Genomic DNA, 24,996 nt, shown 5'->3' with positions numbered 1-24,996 from the left:
GAGAAACAAAAAAAAAAAACACAAAATAAAAAAAACGTTACATGCATAGTCTATGTAAGGTTTTTGTCCTTTGCTGACATCAACCATATGCTTTAGTATTTGAAGACTGCCTGACATGTATCTTTCTGTCTGCTCTTTTGTTTTCTTATGGTCCTTCCCTCCGTAGGTGAGCGATAGGGAGAGATATAACTATATATTTATGACTGCCAAAAGGTGAGGAAAGCCTTGTACGCGCATTTCACATCTTTTGCACAACTAAACACAGAGATGGGTTGCACGCTGGACTATTCTGACCTTCGGACTGCAATGGACCGGACGCCAGCCGTGATTCGACAAGGGACAGTGAGGTAACAGCTTTGTGGTCTGTGAGCGGATGATGCATTTAGTGAGAAAAAACGCACAGGACTGACACTGGTGCAACTTTTACCACTAAATGCAACGCAGGAAGTGCGCTTCACTCTTGTGAATAGTGCAGTTATACCCGTCCCGTCCCGTCCTCTAAGGATAACGTCCCTCATGGACCCAGACTGCCATCGCTCATGCTGGACTGGAGCAAAAACAGCAAAGCACGTCAAAAAAAAAAAAACAAACAAACAAAAAAACGAACTGTACATTTTTTAAAGTGTAAGAGGGGGGAAAGAAAAAATTTCAATTTGTAAATATTTTGTTTATTGTTTGGTTCGAGTGATTGGCTAGATATTTACTTTGTGACAACAGGTGCAAGTTTAGCTTATTTCCATGGTGAAAGCGCTCATCCGCATCTTTCTTTTCTGTATCTCAAGGGATAATTAACAAAAAAAAAGGCTTTGGACACATGTATATGTTAACATCCCTGAAAAAAACAAAAACAAAAACAAAAAAAAAAACGTTGGCGCAGAGCATGGTTGAGATAAACTTAGACACACACAAGATAAGTGCGGCCTACGGTTCAGGGCAGCCTTGATATGGTGGTGATTTGAAAATGCTCTCACCGCATAAATTGCTGTCTAATGCGTACCATAAACATCCAGCTCTAGCCCATCAATCACAAAGGAAGCTTTCAAAAGAATGAGTCCTTTATTGCTCGAAATGCCCAGGAACAGCTGCAGGGAACAGATGAAGGAAGGGGAAATGAGGACGATTTGTGAAAATGGGCAGAAGAACAAGAGCGGCCAGATGCGTCGAGCGTGCTCAAAGCCAACCACAAAAAGTTTTACTGTGATGCTGTTGATGTCTCGTATGTGTCTTACATTGTCTTGCCCTTGTCATTCAGTACAACTGCTATCTGGGACGTGTCAGAATCCCTCTTTGGTGTTATTTTAGACTGTAACAGTTAGGCATTTTTGCGAGCCCCACTGGAAGGATTATTGTTCTACAGACACTTGATGTGTACATTTTAATCGCCCCCCCGCCCCCTCCCCCCCAACAGACGCCAATAGGCAACGGAAGCACACACCGAGTTTACAAGTTTACACCTCAGTTTTTGTTGTTGGCTTGAAGTGGACAAAGATGGGCTTTTGAAATGAACCTCACAATAATCCAGTTCTTAATCACTGATCTCTAGAACGATAAAGTGAAGGCTTGCACCTGTCTGTCCGTTTCATTTAGTCTGATTTAGTAATCTGCTTGAAGCTTGAGATACTGTGTGAAAGCATAAGTGACCAGAAGGAGTTGAACAAAATAAAGTTAATATTTCTATTTCAAATAGGTCTTACTACACACTGTATGCTGTGTATCTGAACAGAAAAAACATTAAAATTCTTAAACTCGTTTTGGCACTTTTGTTTTTCGACGTTGTAACGCGATTGATCCTTACGTAAAGCCACGTCGAAGAACATCATCAGCAAAATAAACATGCTGCTGCTTAAAGTTTCCCACCGGTAACAGGAAGTAGGTTCCATCCAGTTATTTATAAAGTGATATAGGTATAGTGGTCTGACAATGACTACCGTCAGAAAGTCGCTCAGTAGTATAGGTTGCACCAGCCAGCTAGAGTGCCCTCTAGTGGCTGTCAGTGTCAATATAACAAACATGTAAATTTTCAGTGGTGCAGGAGTAGCAGATACTGGTACACAAGCCTAGAGTGCCCTCTAGTGGCTGTCATTGTGAAAATAAATATGTGATATTATATATTATACTATATATAATATATAAGTCACATCTGAGTATAAGTCGCAATCAGTCAAAGGATGAAAAGAAGTGGGACTTATAGTCTGGAAAATATGGTACTTTTAGACCAGTAAATGTAATGTAGATTATTCACATCTCTTTAAACTCTAAAATCTCTGGTGTGGAAAAAGCGGGTTTCTAGAAGTTAGCCCTGGTGGGTATTGCTTACAGTTAAGGGTTTCTAGAAGTTAGCCCTGGTGGGTTTTGCTTACAGTTAAGACCACATGAACCAAAACAAGGGCGTGATTGTACTTTATTTTGAGTAGAAAAAATGTAAAGCCAACAGCAGGCCCGCGGGCCTATCTTTGATATCTGTGATCTAATCAGACACAGCTGTTATAAAGACGGCGTTTAAATTGGCTGAAGTCCTGCTGGAAGGAATGACCTCTGCAAATACTGTATGTGTACTTCACAGTACCTTGTACAATCAGACTACAAAATCCAAATGTAACATTCGTGATCTTTTTTTTTCTCAGATTTGTCAGCTAAGTTCACTGTTTATTCTCAAATGTGTTTTCCCAGAGCAACGCAATGACTGACTTTCATTGGCTAAGAATGTTGGATTTCCATCATAAAGCCCTAAATAACTTGGCAGCGTCAGGCCTATTAGGGAAACTGTGCTCTGATCTGTGTTTGTTCAGCTGTAGTACACAATAAATCTGAATCACAGCAAATATACTAGGACACTGAGGATGTGGAGCTGCCGTACTAATATACAGTACACCCTCTGGTCTGATGCTGAGGCTGTTAAAAGTGTGAAGCATGTTAAGTAAAATAAAGAAATTCTTTTATTACTTTTTAAAATAATTTACAATTGAAATTAATTCTATTTGTGGGATTTGCAGTTCCCTTTGGCCTGACTGATTCGTAAAAACGATAATTAAGGAAACCTGTAGTACTCGGAGCAGTAACACTGAGTAGTACCTAGCAGTACCTACAGTATACTGTATGCATTTGATACAGCTTTGGATAACGCAATAAAAAGTATTTAACGGAAACATTACGAAATATCGCAGCAGACAAAATGCAGATCATTCGTACGACGTGTAAAAACCTCTTATGCTTGAAACACACTGCATTAATCAAGAGCGATCTTTGTTTTTTTGTTTTGGTTTTTTTTTGTTTTGGTTTTTTAATATTCAGCATCTTTATTGTGCTTTATAAGCTTAGTTGTTTGCATGGCAGGTGCGCAATGTAATGTCTTTGCATTTTTCTTTCTGTACATCCCAGGTACCTCCACAGATTCCATGTCGACATCATCACAGGTAGAAAAATGTCGTTCTGTTACCACTAGATGGCATTGTGCGACTATAATGTTCACATAATTCTACCAAACAAGTTTTTTCTAAGGTTCTGTACCTGTACTGCAAATTAGCGGAAGTGACGTATTTCCCTATAACAAAAGCAGCTAAAATGATAATTCTTCCGACAAATTACACATTATGTATGCTTTCGGACTTAAATGGAAAACGTTACAGGTGACATTAGAGTCTGCATAGTGGATTTTACTGAGCAAAATTTGAATATACAACCTTGTATATTGTAAACAAATTACGTCGTAATTTGAATTTACAGTTGTTGAACGGTCAAACCAATAGAGAGGGGAAAGGTATGTAAAAATGCCACTTGTAACGTGAAGTTATTTTTAATGACTTTTAGACGTGTATACTAAAGATTTTGCTTTAATAGGAGTTTAAAAAATCTTTATATTCATTTGTTTAAATTTAATAAATGAGATAAATTTGTATTTGGTCCAGGTCAGAAAACGGGCTGTTTACGGAATTTCAAAAGTTGGAAACCTCCAAATCCAAACATTTGTTTTTAACAATTTCTTCTTTAGCAAAGAGCAATTTGTTGTTTATATTATTATTATTATTATCCAAAGAGACTCGAAATGGCTTGTTTAATAATCCCTTAAGATAATTTGTACCGTTCTGAACATGTAATGAAAAGAAACAAAAAGGTGTTTGACAGATTTTTTTAATTTTATTTTTTCCAGCTAAATGCACAACAAATGAAGAGGCTCGCATCTGACCAGAGAGCATCTAAATGGTATGCTGCAAATACAGAGGAAGAGGTGAGGGAGAGATACAGTTGTCATAGAAGAGCTGCAAGTTTTGGTTAACGTCCATGTGATTTTTCAGGAAGTTCTCCAGCTCCATGACCGTCATTTCACTCACGCTGTTGCCTTCCTTGGCATTTTTCGCCAACGTATGTGAGTCTTGCGAGTGGCAATATTGCCACCTACTGGGTATATTTTTCACTACTACACGTTTTATCTCCAGGATATTGTGTATTTGCAGCAAACAACACAATAACGAGGCGGCATTGAAACCTTAATCGTGTTCAAAAGACCCCAAACATGTTAAGACCCAACACTCAGATATCTTAGTGCATACTTGGACTCAAGACGTTTTAAACTTGTATCACCATTTTTTTTTAAAAAATAAGTTTTTAATAACTTTGCATTTCGTGTCCCTTAGTACTATTCCTGAATAATAATTATGTACTATATATTGCTGCGATATTATTTTCATAAATTTCGGAAGGAGCATGGTAGCTGTGTGTTATAAAATTAAAGCGTTGCAAAATTAAACACAGCGCATGACATTTATGTGTATATTTTATATTAGAAGCGCTGAAAACGAACAGATGCCTTCTCTGCTTGTAAACTATGGGGTGGCTGTTTCTGTTCCTTAATCTTTCCACCAGGGGGAGCAATCTAGCGGACAGGACTGGTTTGTGAAATCCTATATAGTGGCTCTGCTCCACAGTCTCGTGATTGGTCAAAAACCCCACATGGTCTGGGTAGTAACCAATAATGTTTTAGATGATCGGGGCTGTTGCTAAGGCACGTCGGAGACTTTAAAAATCTCTTCTCAGTCTGCTTCGTCCATTTCTCTCGCAAACTCCCGGTGGCTCCTTATTAGCTGGGACTCTCTTGTTCACCTCTGACTGTGTATGTAGTCCACAACTCTGCCTGACTGGAAGAGTGAGTGGTTTTTTTTTTTATTTTAAGTCACAGAGAATAGCCCACCCTGTCCAAAGTGGAAAGGTCTGTAAAACCCCACCTCCACTGGTTATCCTGTCACTTGACATTTGAGCTCAGCCAACACCCACAGCTCGTCTGTCACCAGTTTTACGAAGATTATTTCCTAGTTCAACCGTTAGGATTAACTGGTGTGTCGGACTCCATTAGGTCCACTGAGGCGATAACGACTCTGAAACCCTGGTGTCTAAAATATAATTACAACTCGAATTCGTTCTGTTGTGGAGGCATTTAAATAAAATACTGCACTGGCAGTTACACACACGGGCAGACGCTAATGTGGAGAAGAAGAAAAAACCAAAAAGCAGAAATGTCTGCTATTTCTCACTACTCCTTCCTTCACCGCAATTGTCAGAGACTAGCCATTTTCGCCCTCTCATTGGCTCACGCCTTGTGATTGGCAGTTTTTTCCGCCCGCCCCCAATGGTAACCGCACATGGATCAGCCTGCTTTGGGAGCTCGAGCATCAGAGAGTGTAGTGTGGAAAGGGAAGAGGAAGAGAAGGAGAGGGGAAGAAAGGAGAGGATCGGGTGAGGAGTGAAAGGGAGGAAAAGGGGAGCGAGGGGAAAGGCTAAGTGAAGACAAAAACAAGAGGTAAGAGAGAAGCGTGTGGGGACAAACAGATCTGGTTTTTGGCATGTGGATGCATGGGAAATATACTGCATACAATGTATAGTTTTTAAACATTGCGGAGGTGTGCGAGAGTTTATGGATCTCCGTTGTTTTCCGCTGGGTTTGTGTGCATTTTTGTGATTTTTATGCGTGTGTGTTTTCACTGTCAACATATTTAATGAGAAGAACATGCTGCATTGTGTGCCTGCAGACAGTGATCCATGCATGACACCAGTGCACGCACGCACACGCGCGCGCGCACACACATAGTGGAACTACCTGCACATGTATGGTATACTGTAGCATACAGTTTCAACAAAGCCTTACTGTCTGTGTGTGTGTGTGTGGTCGAGTACTCACGTGCATTTTGATGCAGGGTCTGTGGACCCTTAGTGGAAACAGTGTGGTGATCAATCAAGGTTTACAAGAGTCTAAACTGTTACTGATGAAGCTATTTAACTCCAGCCCAGTTTGCAGAACACATACCAGTTGCAGGAGGAAAAGACATTTTTCAGTGTGTTGTGACTTTTTTCCCACTCCTTTTCCCTATACTGTACAGTACAGTAAAGTGCACAAGCTTTTTGTTGTTAAGTTTTGTCACACTAAAACAAGTTACACCTTGTTTTTCTGTTGAAATAATTTGAGAAATATTGCATGAACTCAACGCACGACAAACGGGAAAATGCAAACATATGTAGACAGTGCGCTTTTCGAGCCATTGTTCTAAAGGGGAAAAAAAAAAAGTGGCAAATTTTTTGTTTGCAAATGGCACCCCTGTTTCTTGTTCATGACCTTGCCTTGGTACATTCCAGCACTCTCTCAGAGGGCTAAGCTTTATGGAGCATATACCACAGAAAGCTGCTGTGACAGAGAGGAAGACAGGGATAGAGCAGAGGGGCTGGGGCTGTGGGGATGTTATTTTTAGAAATTAGATTGAAATTCAGCGCGTACTGTACTTTCCCCCTTTGTAGTAGTATCTCTATTTCAAGCCTGCGTGCACTAAATATCCACATGTGCATGCATCCAGGATGGCCCTTTTGAGTGAGGTGACTGCCTCTGTCCGTCTGCTCGAGCTTCCCCTCTGTCTGTTCTCGACATGGTTCTGCCCCTTCTGCTAGGTAGCTTAGGAATAACCAGGAACAGGTCTGGTCTGGTTCAGCCCATCTTTCCTTTAATGGTATAGGAGGCTGGATACAACGGAGATTCTACATTAAACACACTCACACACAAGTATGCGAACGCAGCGCAAGAAAGGCTGCCCTGCGGTGGTTAGCTGCAGCTGGAAAGCAGCTCCAGATGCTATTGAATGTGGCATCTGTCCCTTTGTCAGTGTGATAACAAAATATAAAATATGTATTAAAATACATTTTATGAGTAAGAAGGCTAAAATTGTGCAGAATAGAGAGTAGAACACGAGAGTAGAAGCCATGGACGAACTCCTTCATCTATCTATCTGTCTGTCTATCTATTTATCTATCCATCCTTCCTCCTCCCCTCCCCTTTTCTGCCTTTCGCCGGCTCACGTACACACGGAAATACTCCCCTCCTTGCTGGAGGCCTTGCTCTCAGCTCTGGTCTAAATGATATCATCGGTTACCAGGGATACAGGAACACAGTGTACAGAGAAAAGGGAGGGTGAACCAGAGCCCTGGATGTAGCCTAGACAGAAAATAAGGATAATTTGGTTTAAAAAAAAAAAGTTGTCATACAACAAATGTAGCAGATTCTGGGGGAGGCAAAAAAAAAAAAAACAAAGCTACTGTCTAATGTCCTTGTTTGTTGTCTCTTTCCATCTGTTGGACATCTTGTTACACTCTTTGTCTGGAGAGGCTTAGGTTTGCAACAGTACAGATGCATGTGACAGCTTGTCTTTAAGAAAACAGATCATGAGAGTGTAGAGAGGTAGAGATATATACGGTCGTTGTTGTGCTAATAGAAAGCCCCACTGTCTTTTGAAATCTCCACTTCAGTCTTTCCCTTTACTGTCTACTGTATGTGCCTATGTTTTTTTTTTTCTCTTGTGTGTTTGCCACAGAGCAGAAGATGAATGTGTCTGGTTAATGGGATCTGATGCACAACTCTTTCTACTGCGGACTGAAATCATCCAATTTGGAAGCCGGAGCGTTTTTCCCTATTTCCCCCCAGCTCTTATTCCAAGGTAAGACTTAGTGTAGTGATGGACTGACATACCCAAAAAGGTTTTTTTTGTTCCTGACTCCAAACGGAGTGTCACCACTACAATATTATTTTCCTAAAAAGAGTCCCCGCATTTATGCCCTTGGCAACCACACAACGTGGCAAGGCAGTTAGTCTGCCTTAGGAGCCCCTAACCCCCGGCCCGGGGACTGGTGTCAGTCCATAGTTTATTTGGTAGCAGGCCGCAGTGGGACACAGTGAAAAAATGTACTTCAGTTTTACTAATTTACGTCATTCAACAAGAATCCAGTCATGTCCGTTTACTTTTTTCATTAGAAGATAATCTGGCAATGTGTTAAAACAACAGGTCATGATCCTTAAACGATGCTATTGTATTACCAATCAGCAGTAACGGCTGATACCAGCCGACCAATCCATGGGGACCTCTGGTCTGGATAACATACCTAGAGGTATGGAAATGTCTAAAAGAAGGGACTTTTTTTTTTGTTAAAATAAATGATCCTATAGGCTTGTCATGGCGTCTGACAAATTGAGTGTATAGGTAGCTAATTGTTAGTACTGTACAGCTGCAATAACAGCAGTGGTATGAGGTCCATCAGTCACACGGTGAAGGGTGTGTAAAGGAGGGGTTGAAGTGAGGTTAAGGACTACAGCGGAATACAGGTGAAAACGTGAGGGTGAATGAAAGGATAGGATTAAGAGGTCCCTGAGACGGTAATGAGACCATCAGTGATGTATGGTTTGCAGACAATGGTCCTGTATAAGCAAAAGTCAGGACCTGAGCGTGCAAAGTTGAAATTGAATAGAGGTAGATGTAAAAAGAGGGGGACCTCAGAGAAGATGGGAAAAGTGAGGTAGGACACAGAGATGGTTGGTGTAACAGTCAGGTGAAGGTATATATATACAGCTGTTTTCCACTCTTTGACTTATTTCTATAATAGGGCTTCCACAGCACAGTTTAAGTTGAAACAAAAACAAGGGATGAGAACAAAAGAAACTGACTGCACGTGTATTACCAGACCCTGCTGGATTCCAGATGTCTCCCATCATTTCCACATTGAGTCGCCCGTTGACTGACTGAGAGGGTTTAAATAGGAAGATCTATCGTTTCCTCATGCGTCCGATAACTCACTACAGAAGATTTTTGCAGCAACTGTATACATTGCTTATACAGACGATGACATTTATGATGTGTGAGGAAGTGTTTTTGAACACACAAATCGAAACAAATGCGCTCATTAGAAACAGGGTTACTCCCTTTGTCACCACTGGGTGGCCACTGGCAGGCTGAAACTGCTGAAACTACTAACTGATTGGTGCGAGGACGCAGCACATATGTTAGCTTCTTCATATAATTTCTCACACAGACATGTGAGACACTCTCTCAATCGTGTGTCTTGTCCACAGGGTACATTTGATCTCTGGTGTGAAGTGGAGGCCTCCCAAACACAGACCAAGTCTGGTAACTACATGTTTTTTTTTTCTCCTTGGTAACAGTGAAACAGAGAAAACAAAGGTGCACGGTGTACGCAAGTCTAGACAGAGTTTTTTTCAAATAAATGATAGACCAATTACAGCCATCTTTAAATTGCAGAAACAATAATAATTCAAGAGGTTCCAAAGTGTAATTACACTTGAATGTTTGCCTTAATTAAATGGACTCTGGCTGTTGTTTGCTAGCTTATTTAAACCTTTGCACCAATTTATACTTTGGTGCACAACAAGCAAGCCAACCAGTAGCACTTGTTTATATATTTATATATAATTTATTTAACATCTAAACACTGGATGAAGTAAAGACGTGAACTGCAAACATCCAGTAAATAGCGGTTATACTAGCAAAACAAGCACATGGCCAATGAGGAGCCCGTCGGAGTATTCGGCAAGTGAATGACTGCATTTAACAGCATCGCTCAGATAGTCATTAGATCACACGCAGACACGACATCATCATTCCTTCATGGATTCATCATCGACCACTTAACAGTCACAGAAAGGGCTGGAGTGGATGACATTAAATGTTAGGCAAAACAGACTCTGGAGAGGTCATCTATTCACATGCGAGGAGGCTGTGTAACCTTCAAACCACTGACCTTCTTGGGTTTATAGGACAGTGCCAATCACTGCACCACTGTGTGGCACACATAACAATTCACTCATTCAAATTCTATTTATTTAACTATTAAGTTGGAGCGGGCACCAAAATCCTTATTTTTGTTATTTTTTCACTTTATGTTAATCAGCACTCTTGACTTTAGTAGGCACATCACCAGTTTAGTCCTCAGCTCCGAATTTGTATTGGCTGAAGTTTGCGTTTTCTCTTACTAGTGTGTGGGTTTTCTCTGCTACGGTGATTTTCTCCGACATTCGAAAAGCATGCAATTTGTTATATAGAGTTATTGCCTCAGAATCTGCCTAACACCTGCGAGGATTGCCTCTGAACAGGATTAGGTGGCAGAGAATGGTTGCAATTTAGTCTCTGGATTGATAATAACTTTTAGTTACAAAAATGTGATCTCAAAACTACAATAAAAAATGTTCTAATCCATATACTACTATAAATATCACACACGTTTTACATTACATTGCATTCTGGGTAATGACATAAAATGGTTGCTGTGGCCTCAGCAGCGTCAACGGGTACATTGGATTTATGTCTTCAATATCTGTTAGCAACATCATTCTAATGTAGATTAAAGCAGGGGTGCCCAAGAAGTAGTTTAGGATCTATAATTCTAGTAGATCGCAAGGGGAGTGCTGTTAGATCATGGGCAATAAAAACAGAAAAATAAAAATAAAATATGAGTGGAATTCTGAAAACAGTTAGCCGCCTTATTACTAGCTAAATGTTAGCCCACCAATCAACAGGTACCGGTAATAAATAACAAAACATTTTATTTAAAAGCGCAGTTCAAAACACATACAAAACAAGGACACTGTACAAAAAAACATAAGGACATAAATTATAATAATAATAATTTAATTTATTAAACCAGTGGTTTTCAAGGTACGCGAGCGCTCTCTAGTGGTACGTGGGGAAAATTCATATTTTCACATTTACATTTTTAATTGAATAAATCTGAAATATACCATGGACAATTAATACAACATTTAGAAAAAAATGTGTAGCTACTTGTGAGATTATGAAATAGGAAGCAAAAAGGGAAGGCCTACGCTGCTATATTCTAATGATGGTCATCATGGTGGTACTCAGAGAGCTCCATGTTTTCTCAGGTGGTACAGAGTATAAAAAGTTTGAGAACCACTATATTAGACGATAAATAAAATAATAAAATAAAAACCAAAATGAAAGCACTAAAATTAGGAAGAATTTGTCAGTGGCTATACAGTGTGTACTTCAGCAGTTACTGCACATTAAGGCCAACAAGTACTCCAGTATCAGCACTGACATGTGACATTTGTGCATGTTTCAGTCATTGTTATTCACACTTGTGTTACAGGCTGCATGTATCACCCAGCAGAGCTGAACTCTGGCCGGAACACGTGGGACTCCTATCCAGCTGGAGGACCTAAGAGAAGACAATGGGCTCCTGTAAACAGTCGCCCCTGGAGCCAAACAAACAGGTCGGCTAAGTCAATTATTGATTATTTAGAAAATAGAACTTTGCTGCTGTTTATAATGTCAACGACGAGCTTGGTTGAACCGATCAGAGACGTCGAGATTTCATTGACACATAACATCTCGTCGACTCTTGACCGATTGGCCGTTCATACATGTGTGATAACTGACTGGTTACATGTGTAACCCGAAGCGTGGCGCTTGAGAGGTTTAGCAAACATGGCTGACCGACCGGTCTTAAAAGCTGTCGTGTGGCAGCTTTCCGAAGTGAAGAGAGGATGTGCGGTGGTGAAGAAATGTGATATTTACTTAAACATAAACAACAAGGGCCCTTACATTTTCATTTCCACAAGGTTTTACACATTCAGAAAAACAGTTGGATCCTGTTGATTCTGAACAGCAAACAAAAACACAGCCATGGCAGACCTTCCACATAACTCCTAGAGCGTAGCTATATAGATTTGCGGCTTTTTTCTTCAATGTTTTTCCTGTTTCTTTCTAAGCAAATTTGCACATTTTTGGTTTTTTTTTTTTCTTAAGTTATTGTTTAAAACAATTTCTGTTTTTAAAACTTTTTTCGTCAGGGTTAGGTTGACTTTGGCCACTCGCAAGGGCAAATTGATATGAGGTATCGGTTTTTCTATCAGTGCCTTAATATGGACCCTTGTATACTTTGTGCTAACTTATTTTAGCTAAGTTTGGACCAGGGGTCTCAAACTGCTTTTAGTTCAGGGGCCGGCACATTTGACCTCTGAGCATGCTGTACTGGTATAATTATAACACAAGTACCTATAAATAACAACAAGTCCAGGGATTTTCCCCTTTGTTTTCATGCAAAGAAGTACACGTTTATTATTAGAAAATATTCATATCTAATGAAATACAATTTGAAAGAACATCACGGACATGAAGAGTTTGTGGATTTTTTTTACGTTCAAAATTCATCAAGTGGGCCGGATTGTACTCCATAGCGGACCAATTTTGGCCCGCGGCCTGTATGTTTGACACCCCTGGTTTAGAGGTTTTACACTTCAAATTAAACAAACTGTCAAACTGTTGACACCCCTGGTTTAGAGGTTTTACACCTCAAATTAAACAAACTGACAAACTACTTAACTGCCCCAGTAGTGGACTATATACACTATGTGTCAATGGTAGGTGTGGTTACGTGTAAAGCCCAAAGTAAACACCCTGGAAGTAGGATTTTTTAACAAATTCTAATTCACATAAAAGAGGTCAAAAATGACGGATGGACACAATGTGTTTGGTTAAATATGCAAAGAAACCCACTCATTCAAAACAGTAGTGTTTTAAGAGGCGCTGACATGTGGGTGTTGTTGACAATAATGATTTTTATTGTTGATAGGCTTCTACTGGAATATTCTGCCGTCAACCACACGTGGTTTGGGATCATAAAAGTACAACTTTACTTTTATCTTCTTTTTTATTTTTTATCTCTCTAAATGTGTGCATAATTAAAAATAAAAACTACCTAAAATTCTGCAGGAGTTCTTTTTTTTTTTGTATCATTTTATTGTTCAAGTCAGAATTAGCATTGTTCATTGTTCCCAGACTTATATCCCAATGGAGTTACTTCAGGAAAAAGTGCAGCTTTTCCAGCTTTATGTAACACCTTTGACTGTCGCTTTTTGTATTTGTTTTGCACATGTAAATGTTTTATACCCAGAAATGTCCTTTATCACTTGCAAAAGGGAGGAAAGAATGAAGGAAATGTGGAGAAAGGTCCCAGATCATGAACCTAGCAGCCTAGCTTCCCTTTTAATCGCTGACATTTTTGATTCTATGATTCTGTCATTTGCTTTAACTTACTTAATGCTATTGTTACGATTACCCTTTGTACGGGATTCTGAGTTCTGATTTTATTCACAGGGGGGAGAGGACAGTTAACCATGTAGAGGAAAAAGATATCTATCGGGGAAACAGAGCCCATCACCACCAATGGGATGAAAAAAAGCAGGGGATCGAGGCCCACAACTGGCATCACAACTCCACCCACTCCTTCTATAGGCGGCCTCCCTCCAACAGTGGCTATGTCAATGGACTCGGAGTCAGATACTCTGCCTGGAACAACTGTGCCAGCAACTCTGTGGTGAGATGGAACAATTCTGAGCATTTCTATTAATATTACAGTTGCTGCTCATTGTTGTAGTTGAACACTTTTTTTTTTTTAAAACCTCTTGTCTGTGAAACTTGCAGCACAGGGATCCTCATCTTCATCGCAGCAACTCCAGAGAACCTCAGTCCTCACTAGAGAGATGGGCTCCTTCAGACTGTGGCAGGAACTTCTCAGGCAGAATGATGATAAACCACAGGCCGGAAACCTGGAAGCGTCCTGCTGTTCGCCACAGACAAGACCAGTTACATCACCACCGTCCAGCTCCGCAGCACCCTTTTTCCCCAAGGGAAGATTGTCCTGCTAAACGGAGGAGGGACTCTGGCCTTCATCAAGTAAAATGAGATTACACCCTTATAATTCAAAACGTGATCTGTTTAGGATGGAATTTGACGTCAGTGCAAGAGCACTGATTATTGGTGATTGAAGTTGAGAGGATATCCTTGTTTCTCTGTGTAGTCATCTCACACTGGATCACATCATCTACCTTTACCTGCCTCGTCGCCACCTCTTCATCACCACCGCCACCAAGGAGACTGGAGGCCTCCTAATGACAGAGAAGGTCCTTACTACGGCTCTGACCACGCGACGCCAACACGCCTACATCAGCAGGTTAGCAATTATTATCATCTACAGTGTTCCCGCTCTATATCGCAGTTCTCCTTTCAGTCCCTCAGTACATCACAGATTTTTTTTGTTTTGCCATATCTTTTTAGGGTAAATATTTTTTTACAGATTTTTTTTGTTTTGCCATATCTTGGTATTTTACGGTATTTTAAATATTTTTTAAAATTTCCAATATGGTCATTATTTCCGTGATAAAAAACATTTTCCAACCTAAGAAAAAATATAGCAAAAAATGAACTAAAAGACATCACTGGTAGCTTTGTTTACCTAGAGGAGATCGAACACAGCATTGTGTTCCTCACGCTGATTGACTCATGTTTCATTACATCTCTCAGCATCTCCCCTTGTCTGTGCTCTTGTGTTTGATCGTCTTCTCAGGCTTCTGTTACGAAGCCCAAACGAAGACGCCGACACAGATGACAGTTAAAAGCCTTTGTTTTTCTTTACAATAATGTTCACTTCTGTGCTGAGCCCGGCTTTCATATACGGTCTGTCCGTCTTGGCCAGTATCACTCCTCTGTTCACTCTCCTCTCTCCTTGCTTCCGACCCCTACTAATATAAGGAGAGGCTCGGTTATTTCAATTACACTCACCTTTGTCCTGGGCTGCACTCATATACGGTCTGTCCGTCTTGGCCAGTGTCACTCCTCTGTTCACTGTCTCCTGCAGCTGAGCGCTAACCTCCGCCACGTCATGTATTTCATTTATTTACGTATTATGTATGTCTTATATTTCCATTCTACAACTCTACTGTGCATAACATTGTGTGTGAAAGGGTAATACAGTCTAGGGAGGGTTGATAACATATACGTAAATAATACAATAACTATATCGCCTCTACTACGCGGATTTTCCCTTTTCACTGTGGGTCTTGGAACGCAACTACCGTGATCGGAGAGGGATCCCTGTATTATCCTATTGTAACTGACATTGTCAATAAACAGCATCAGCAAAGCACAGGTAGACTGCGTTTCAGCGACAGTAACCCGGACATTCTTAACCAGGGTTGTGGGAGCAGACCGCCACATCATGGAAGCAGAGGAAGGGACGAGCAGAAAATTCTGTCTTCACCAGCAGCAGACCACACCCCTGTGCCTTACAGCCACCAAAACCATCACAGCCACTATCCACGGCACACAGTTCAACCCAGACCCCCTCAGCACAACCACCTGCTGCATCCTCTGGAGGACACGGACCCAAGGGGCTATTACCAGAAACAAAGCACAGTAAGAAACAACAGATACAAACTCCATCTATGATCAGACAAACAGGTTTAGACAAACACAATTCTATGTTGATAAATGTATAGAATTTGTTTTTTATATGTGGTTTTAAAAACATCAGTGCCAGTATTTAGTATTTGCTGCCTGGTTTAATGACTAGAGAGCACGTAGGTTCCAATAAGCTGTGGCTGTCATTAGCTTCAACAAGACCTATGAATCATTTCACTTTTTCTAGCCAACATTTGGAACTCTTTGCTTTCATCAAATTAAAATGTTAAACAGTCACAAGTATCTACCGCCAAACATACTTCTTACAATGCAAATTTGATGACTTTTGATTGGATCTGAGGGGTCTTGAACGTACTGTAAGTACTTTAGGCATTGCCTCTGTTACGATAAGCAGAATTGTAGGATAACCTAACAAATGTTATTAAAGAAAAAAAATCTACATCTTTAAGAAAATCATCGCTCCATAGCAACATGTTGATCAGCAACATTTTATATAATTTTATGAATTACTATGCGTGTTTTATATGTGTAATTACATACTTGTATTATATGTTTTATTTTTAAGAAATTTCTTAAAAATACTAATATTTTGCAGGAACCGCAACCTACTCATCAAAGGAGCATTTCAAGAAACTTGGCTTCCAGTCATTCATCTGGTGCAGCAGCTTCTCCTTTATCATCTCCCCGTTGCAGTTCTAAAGACGGAGCTTCAGCAGCCAGCAGTCCACGACCCCCAAGTCCTTCCACATACTCTACTGGAAGAAAGGATCGCGACAACACTTGTCAGAGTAGTCCTGGCCTCAGTGGACAGCATAAACTCCAGGGCAGCCCTACTCACAGCGCGAGGTCAACCCTTACACCCTCCAAAACTCACACAAAATCCAGGTTTTCAGACGTCAAACACAGAAAGACTTCCGAGTCTCTCTGCTCCCAACAGTTGCCCCACAGCAGATTAAAAGCAAGTAAACCCGACAAGGAAAAAGCTCACTGCAAACAGAAAGAAAAGCAAAGGAAAAAGGAGAGGAGGGGAGATATTCAAAAGACACGAGGAACTGACAGAGAGAGAAAAAGACAGAAGAAAAAAGAGGAGAAAATGCTAGCTCTCCAGAAAAGAAAAAAAGAAGAAACGTCAGGTGTTACAACTAAAAGGAAGGATTTGAAAATACCCCACTGTGCTTCCAGCTCCTTAGAAGAAGGCAAAATGAAGAAGAGGCTTTTGACGAGGGACAGTCAAGGCCAGTTGTTGCACAAACACAAGCACAGGCGAAGGAGTGAGATGGCGAAGAGGAGGCACAGAGCATCGACGGTGACTTCCTTTTCCAGCTGCAATTCACCTCAGAGCCACAAAAAGTCTAAAAAAATCAAGAATCCCAATGGCAAGAGTCAACTAAGAAAATCCACCACTGAGAGTCAGAACTCCGCTTCATCCAAATCTGACGACAATCTAAAAGATCATCCCGGAGATTCACTCTTATTTCCTTTAGAATCAGTCGGCGAAGTGTCAGCCGAGCAGCACGCAGAAGGCAAACACGATTGGCACAGAGGCGTTCTCAACGCCCCGGATCTTCAGCCTGTGGCTGTGATAGGAAACCTGAGAGAACCAGAAGACAATCCTGCAAACACACCTCCTGTTCTGAGCTGGCAGGGTTCTCCTGTGTCAGTTTTGGAGGAAGATGAGGATGAATTGGAAAAAGGAGTGATAAGTAGACCTGTCCTCCAGCCTAGCCCCACACAGTGTTTTTCTCCTCTTTCCGTTGACAGCGATGATTTGGAAAAACAGACGAGGGAAACTGAACAGGTCGACGACCACGACAGCTCTGAATTGTATCAGCCTCCTTGTAGGACCCGATGTGTCAACGAGACAGAAACAGAAGGAGACGTTGAGAGCAACGGGAGATGTACGGCGCCTATACTCGGTAATCTTCGTCATCACAAAGCAGGGTTAGAGGAGGTCTTCAAAAGCCTGGCCACTTTCCTCGGAGGTCAGAGGACCTCAGGTCGCGGTGGTCCTTTTGGCGGACCCCCTGAGTGTGCTGCCAACGGTGTGAAGTACTCCTCTTCTCTTGCGATTTCTCCGGATATCCACTGTAACGAGCCTCATACCGTGACCTCCGAACTGGATTCCACTTCATTCCCCAAATCCACGACTCAGTCCCCATCTTCTAGTATCTCTGACTCTTTTTCAAAATCCCACATTTCAGCAGAGCTGGGTGACCCCATCATAGAACACCCAACGCAGGGGAAACGTGAAGAAAATGAGGATGTTGGGGTAAAACGAGGAGGTGAGGAAACGGAGCGTTTCCCCGAGAGAACACCATCATCTCTTTTGGATGGATCACTGAGCGCCGAGGTAACACTGACGACCACCGAATCAGCCCGAATCACCAGCTTCCTCACAGCTTCTCCCGAGGAAGAGAAGAAACGCGGCAAAGAGACGAGTCGTGCAGGTGCAAATAGAAAAAGAAAAAGTAAGAACGGAGATGGAGAAAGAATGGGTGAGATTAAGATTAAGATAAAAACGGAGGAGAGCGATGTCCGTCCATCCAAGGTGGACAACGTGAAGGATTCGGATAAAGGAGGCGTTTCATTTACGGAGCCAGTCGTCTCGGAAAGCTCACCCCGACTTTTGAAAGCCGTCGCGAAGGGCCACGTTTCTCAGGAAAATCAAACCTCGCACGGCAAGAACGTCAAGCGTGAAAATGAAGGAGCGCTGAAAACCAAGGTCAAGGTTGTGGCGGTCAAAGAGGAAGACGATGCCGAGTTGGAAAGTGTTTTTTCGGCTGCTGCGAGAACAGACACAAGGACTTCAAACTTGGCGTCGACAGTAACAATCAGCACATCCAAATTGTGTGTCTCGTCACCAGCAGGTTCTCAGCAGAGCTCGTTATCAGCCGTCGACCCGCTGAAACTCAAAGCACTGTCTATAGGCTTGTTCAAGGAACTGAAGATCCTCCTGATCAAGGTGGACAGCGCTGGGAGACAAACGTTCAACATATCAGAGGTGGAGGGGAAAACAGTCCCGCTTTCTGAGATCAACATCAACAACACGGCAGCTGAAGTGATCCGAGCTTGCAAGTTAGTACTCACACGAAGACACTTGACACCGGATGTCTTATTTAATGGGGTAGCGGCTTTTCTGAGCATAATTGATCTCATTCATTCTTTTTTTTGGTTTGGTTTTGGCTTTTACAGAGGTGCAAAAGTAAATGGGAAATTCAAGGAGTCCTACCTGCTCCCCACTTTATCTGTTAAACCCAACAACGCCATGAAAACCTGCATTCCTCGTGACAAGCTGAACCCACCAACCCCCAGTATCTATGTAAGTAACAAATAACTAATTTATTTTCAAATAATCACGGGAATTCTCTTTTGTTTTGTCATTTAAGCAGTGGTTCGTTCGTTGACTTTCTTTTTGGAGATTAAAACCTGGAGTTGTATATAGTGAAAGGATGCAAAGCTACATCTTAACCTTTTCAAATGAAATGATTCAAATGAAGTTTGGTCATACATAAAAATTCCTCTTATGCTACTTACATCTGTCATTTGTGTTCAGTATAGAAATGTTATCCTCCGTTCTTGTTTTGCAGTTGGAGAGCAAGAGGGATGCATTCTCTCCAGTTCTGCTACAGTTCTGCACCGATCCAAAAAACGCTGTAACTGTTATCAGAGGACTTGCTGGCTCTCTCCGTCTCAGTAAGTTTATTCACCGTACCGTGCAACAACAAATACTCTAAGACAAACTTGAAAATCTTAAGTCAAAAAAATACGAAATAAATAAAAATATCTTTAGATTTTTCTTTTTTGTTGTTAATAAATAAATTGTACATATTTTGCGTGATCTCATCTAATTATATGGGCTGTATGCAGACTACTCTACTACTACGTTTAATTATATATACACTGTCATAACTCAGTCATAACTCATTTTGGAATCCCCATCTTCCTATTGTATGCCTATGTCCATTCCTATTTTGTCAACCTAACATTGTATGCCTATGTCCATTCCTATTTTTTCAACCTAACTATGCCTTTTTTTTCTTTTTTTTTTTCTTTTTTATTGTTGTAGATCTAGGCTTGTTCTCCACCAAATCCCTGGTGGAGGCAAATGCAGAACATGCAGTGGAAGTGCGAACACAGGTTCAGCAACCTGCTGATGAAAACTGGAATCTCAATGGTTCAACACAGACGTGGCTTTGTGAAAGCAGTCGCTCCCACACCACCATTGCCAAATATGCCCAGTACCAAGCGTCCAGCTTCCAGGAAAGCCTGCAGGTAGACATTTTCTCACGTGGTTCAAGTTGACCTTGGCTACATACGTATATATGATGTGATGTTTTTTGAAGCGTGTTAGCTCCTCCTGTAACTAAAACTGACATTGATCAAAAATCTTGCCATTCAATTTTATAGTTTTAAAATTTGCATTTGACAAATTAATAGTGAAAAATAAAAATATGAAGAAAAATCAATTACATTTATTTGTCCTGATCTAGGACGATATCTTAGGTTTTCACTTTCAAACTTTTCAAAAAGGATTTCCCAGAAATACACAGTATGCATTTATTTAATTAAAAATTAAAAAAAAATATTTCTATGTAAATATCCCATGTTACATAGTGGACACCTGCGGCTTATAGAGAAGTGCAGTCTAAATATGTACGGTTATGTTTTTCTTTTTAAATTTAGTGAGTGCGGTTTATATTCAGTCAGTTATATTAGTCCGGAAATTACGGTATATAAATAAACATCGACCAACATTGCTGCAAATATACATTAAACATCAGCAGTTTGTCTTCCTCTCAGCTAAGCTCATGTAGATGTGTTACAGGAGGAGAAAGAGAGTGAGGATGAAGAAGAAGAAAATGAAGAGCAAACCAAAACCCCTGATCCTTCAGCGCCCTCTAAAGATGTCCTGATGTTACCCAACAGTGAAGACCCCACAGCTTGTCCCATGGGAACACCCAGGTTAGAACAAAACTCTCTTATAACAGTATGAATGTATTTACTCTGTGAACTCAAAAACTCAACTCAGTTGTTATTCTTCACCCAGCTCTGATCAAAAAGCCGGAAAGATCATTAAATTCGGAACTAACATTGATCTCTCTGATCCAAAAAGGTAAAATAAAACCAGAGAAAACTCTCCTCTACTTTGGCTATATGTGTTTTTTTTTAACATTATTCCTTGTGTTTTATTAATAAGGTGGAAACCCCAGCTGCAGGAACTACTCAAGCTACCAGCTTTCATGCGAGTGGAATCTGGCAACAATATGCTGAGTCTAGTCGGTCACACCATCCTAGGCATGAACTCTGTCCAGCTCTACATGAAGGTTCCAGGCAGCCGTACTCCAGGTGATTGTGTGTCTCACATTACCGTCTGTCTCACACGGACCGACTTAGTTATATGTAGGAGGTATTCAGAAAACTTTATACATGTTTTAAGGCAAGATCTGAAAACAGTAACTAAAGCTGCTCATGGTCATGGGGAAGAAAAGGAATTGTAAATGAATTAATACATAATTCAATGGTAATCAAAGCATATCGCATTTGTTACAAGGCCACCAAGAGAACAACAATTTCTGCTCTGTCAACATTAACATCGGACCTGGTGACTGTGAGTGGTTTGCTGTCCATGAGCATTACTGGAAGGACATCAACAGATTCTGTGAGAAGTGAGTGGAAGGCGGTTTGACTGACAAAGCGATAAGCATTCACTGAGTCTGTGATGTTGACTGACAAAGCGATAAGCATTCACTAGAGTCTGTGATGTCTCTGTGTGTGAAGTCCAATACTGCTGCAATGTTGTTGTTGTTTTTTTATTTCCTCAGACATAGGGTCGACTACCTAACGGGATCCTGGTGGCCGGTCTTGGAAGACCTCTACAGCGCCAACATTCCAGTGTACCGCTTCATCCAGAGGCCAGGCGATTTAGTGTGGATCAATGCAGGGACCGTGCACTGGGTTCAGGCAGTAGGCTGGTGCAACAACATTGCCTGGAATGTGGGACCAATCAATGGTACGATGGATGGATGGATGGATAGACAGACAGATGGATGGATGGATAGATAGATCGATAGAACGATGGATGGATGAATGAATGAATGGATAAATAGATAGATGGATGGATGGATGGATGAATGAATAAATGGTTAGATAGATAGATAGATGACACCTGCTTTAAGCAACAGGGTTACCCTGCTTTCACCCCAGAGTGCCTCGTTCAGTCCTTAAACCGAATTCTGTACGGTTATGTTTAGAAGAAAATGCTGTCCGACATCAGCGTCACCGTTTATTATGTTTTGCCTCCCCCCACCTTCAGCGTCACCGTTTATTATGTTTTGCCCCCCCACCCCCAGCATACCAATATCAACTCGCACTGGAGCGTTTCGAGTGGAACGAGGTGAAGAAGGTGAAATCGATTGTTCCCATGATACACGTTACCTGGAATGTGGCTCGCACCATCAAGATCACAGATCAAGATACTTTCAAAATGATCAAGTAAGACGTGTCCGTCTGTGTAAATAACAAAACACCCTTAGTCAATTCATCGTCGATCCGATTCTCAATAGTCTTGTATTTGTACTGGTAAAAATGACTTCAAATTTCTACCTTCACTATACATAGAGTGTGCAATAATATGTGATCAATTTAGTTACATGCCGAAGTTGCTGTATCGGATACGGCATTGGACTGAGAAAAAAACATGTCATTTTTACAACTTGTCCAACAACAGCTTGTGTCATTGCATCCTGGAGAAATTAAGTAGATTGTGTCAGAAAGTGTGGCTCACCATCCAGCTCGGTCCGTCGTTGCCTCTTGTTCATTCTAATGTTTCCGCTCCTCCCACCTCTCAGACACTGTCTGATGCAGTCCATGAAGCACATCCAGATTCTGAGAAACCAGCTGGTAGCTGCGGGGAAGAAGATCTGCTACCAGAGCCGTGTGAAGGACGAGCCAGCCTACTACTGTAACGAGTGTGACGTGAGTGCCATCACAGAGCCGGCAGCCTCTGTACGTCTGCGCAATCTGCGTTTCCATTTGTGGCTGCTGCAACTGTTCTTTTTGCAGGTAGAGGTTTTTGACATGCTGTTTGTAACCAGTGAAAACAGCAGCAAGAAGACGTACGTGGTGCACTGTGAGGACTGTGCCCGAGCCAAGAGCCAGTCTCTGTCAGGAGTGGTGGTGCTGGAACAGTATCGGATAGAGGAGCTGATGAGAACATACGACACCTTCAGTCTGGTCAGTCTTACTTCCTAAAGTGAACATGAACGATGGTCCGCAGCTACAGTCAACGGAGACAATTCTGACGGAATAAAAATGAAACTAAAAAAATGAAGCTAAAAAGTGTTATATACGTATACGGTAGCTATGTAATTAAACCCATAACAGATAGATTTAAAAAATATGTTTTCTTACAAATATTTAAAAGACAGTGTCTTTGTAACTGACACCCAGAGTTACTATAAACAAACTAAATTGGTCAACTACTACTATGTCCATGTTTTTTGTAACTGACACCCAGAGTTACTATATACAAACTAAATTGGTCAACTACTATTATTTCCATGTTCCATGTTTAATTATTAATTATTATTATTTTATATTATCAATATATTTTTTTATATCTATGTTTTTGATGTTTAGAAGGGTGGGTAATGTAATTAATTGATAGTAATTAATTGGTTTTTAGTTATTTTAATTGGGGAAAATGCAGTCGAGATACGAGCGGATCGACACACGAGTGCTGTTGTGGAAAGGATTAAACTCGTATCTTGAAGCCCCACTGTATAGGGATGGCTCGATCCAGTTGTCGGGATCGGATTTTGTCTAATATCGAAAAAATCAACTGTAGTTCGTACCACATTAATATTAATCATTAACATTATTCATTGGATTAAAATGTTAAACAACATATTTTTTTAAAACTGAAATGCATTAAAAACAATGCTTTTTTATAAAAACACTGGATACATTTTGCAGCACAACTTAACAACACAAAAAACATTCACTAAATGAATAAATAAATACATTTAAAAAAAAAAAAACGAAACAAGGATAGAGTAGAAGATGCTTGCAGCATGTTGGAGGTAAAACGAAGGTATCGCATTGATAACAACATTGGCAGATACTCCCAAGTATCGTGCATGAAGTAACTTGTATCGAGCCGTCCCTCACTATACCAGTTGTGTGTTTTTATTTGTTGTTTATTGTGTGTACACATAATGGCCAGACATGCTCTCCCTCTTGTCTTCCTCTCCAGGCTCCCTCGTCCTTGTCAAAGTAAGGACTCCTCCCTGGTTTATATCAGCACTTACCAAAACTCGAGATGGCAGCACAAATGTTGCCTCCGCGGCAAACACTCTCTAAATCAGCCAATCACATCAACACAGTATTGTTTACATCACACAACAAGGTATGGAAACTCAGCCAATCCAACTCCAGCTTACTCTACTGTCTTCCCCCTTACCAGCTGCTCTTTGGACGTGTGTTTTTTTTTTTTTTGTTGTTGTTGTTTTTTTTAAAAGAATGACTAGACTGGTACTTCTCGTGTAAAGCATTTCCGATGTGAACAAATACAAAAAATACCCGTGTAAAGCATTTCCGATGTGAACAAAAACAAAAAATACGTGAGCACTGGAAACAATGGAAAAATCAGGTGATATATTTAACGGACACTGCTGTGATTCAAAAGCGTCAAGTAGCCACTTGTTTGTAATAATTCAGGTACTCTTATGCAAAACCAGTTGTACTTTTTTTTACACCAATCTAGTTATTCTACATGTCCACGAATTTGCTGTGATCCTATCAAACCAGCAGGGGAAATCGCATGGGAAGTAGCTGACCGTCACATTCGGCATCATCGTATTGGTATTCCTGTTTTTTTGTGGGTTATTCAGGTGACATTTGTAACACGTGTCTGTAAACTCTTCGAGGTGCTATTCCAACTTTATTTATTCTTGTTAGATACTGAAAAAAAAACCGTTTTACCAGCCTACAAGTACACCACATTGGCCTTGTGAACTGTATCAAAAGGAAAGGTGACTAAAGGAAAGGAACACGCTCACACAAAAATGGTTTTAGGTATGTAGTGGGAAAAAAAATTCTCTCAAATACGGGTTTACTAGAGAACTAATTTGTTTCTTATAATTGTTTTTTGTTTTAGTTTGAATTTTAGCATGTTGCATTTCTTTCATGACTTCAGTAGTTATTGGTGCTGTTGTTATAAGACCAGGACAACAAGAGTGTCATTTTCTTATGTTTTTAAAAAGGTACACAACCTGTTTTATACCTCTTTTGTTTTAATGTTCCTGTTTCCAGACAATGGTAAAAAAGAAACAATTGTAAATGGTGAATGGCATTGTTGTATTGATGGTGTGCATAGATTCAGTTTTAAAAGGGCAATGTCGTGCAGTTTTTTTTCCAGTCTGATCCTCAAACTTCTGTTTGAGGATTTTGAGGCAGG

At 40.7% G+C, this 24,996-nt stretch overlaps 1 protein-coding gene across 2 annotated transcripts; it reads left to right on the top strand.

The window, feature by feature from the left end:
• Positions 1-4,854: 4,854 nt before the first annotated feature.
• LOC103394748 (lysine-specific demethylase 6B-like) lies at positions 4,855-24,114 on the top strand. 2 transcript variants are annotated; one of them, XM_008332180.3, is made up of 21 exons: positions 4,855-5,791; positions 7,845-7,967; positions 9,374-9,428; positions 11,428-11,551; positions 13,437-13,656; positions 13,764-14,015; positions 14,140-14,292; positions 15,312-15,533; positions 16,135-18,614; positions 18,732-18,858; positions 19,127-19,232; positions 19,606-19,811; positions 20,365-20,501; positions 20,587-20,652; positions 20,737-20,885; positions 21,091-21,205; positions 21,362-21,549; positions 21,890-22,031; positions 22,388-22,514; positions 22,602-22,772; positions 23,794-24,114. In XM_008332180.3, the coding sequence occupies exons 4-21, from the start codon at positions 11,433-11,435 to the stop codon at positions 23,815-23,817; spliced, it is 5,004 nt and encodes a 1,667-aa protein (XP_008330402.1). In that variant the 5' UTR covers positions 4,855-5,791; positions 7,845-7,967; positions 9,374-9,428; positions 11,428-11,432; the 3' UTR covers positions 23,818-24,114. The 2 variants fall into 2 exon arrangements, with proteins under 2 accessions (XP_008330402.1, XP_024921656.1); XM_025065888.1 differs by lacking the exons at positions 4,855-5,791; positions 7,845-7,967; positions 9,374-9,428 and adding an exon at positions 12,913-12,964 and having other exon boundaries at positions 11,426-11,551.
• The last annotated feature ends 882 nt before the right edge of the window (positions 24,115-24,996 follow it).

Source organism: Cynoglossus semilaevis, chromosome 19 (genome assembly GCF_000523025.1).
Source record: "Cynoglossus semilaevis isolate Cse_v1.0 chromosome 19, Cse_v1.0, whole genome shotgun sequence".
NCBI classification, from domain to species: domain Eukaryota; kingdom Metazoa; phylum Chordata; class Actinopteri; order Pleuronectiformes; family Cynoglossidae; genus Cynoglossus; species Cynoglossus semilaevis.
Note: the sequence above shows the minus strand (reverse complement) of the source record. Positions and strands in the feature narration are given on the sequence as shown.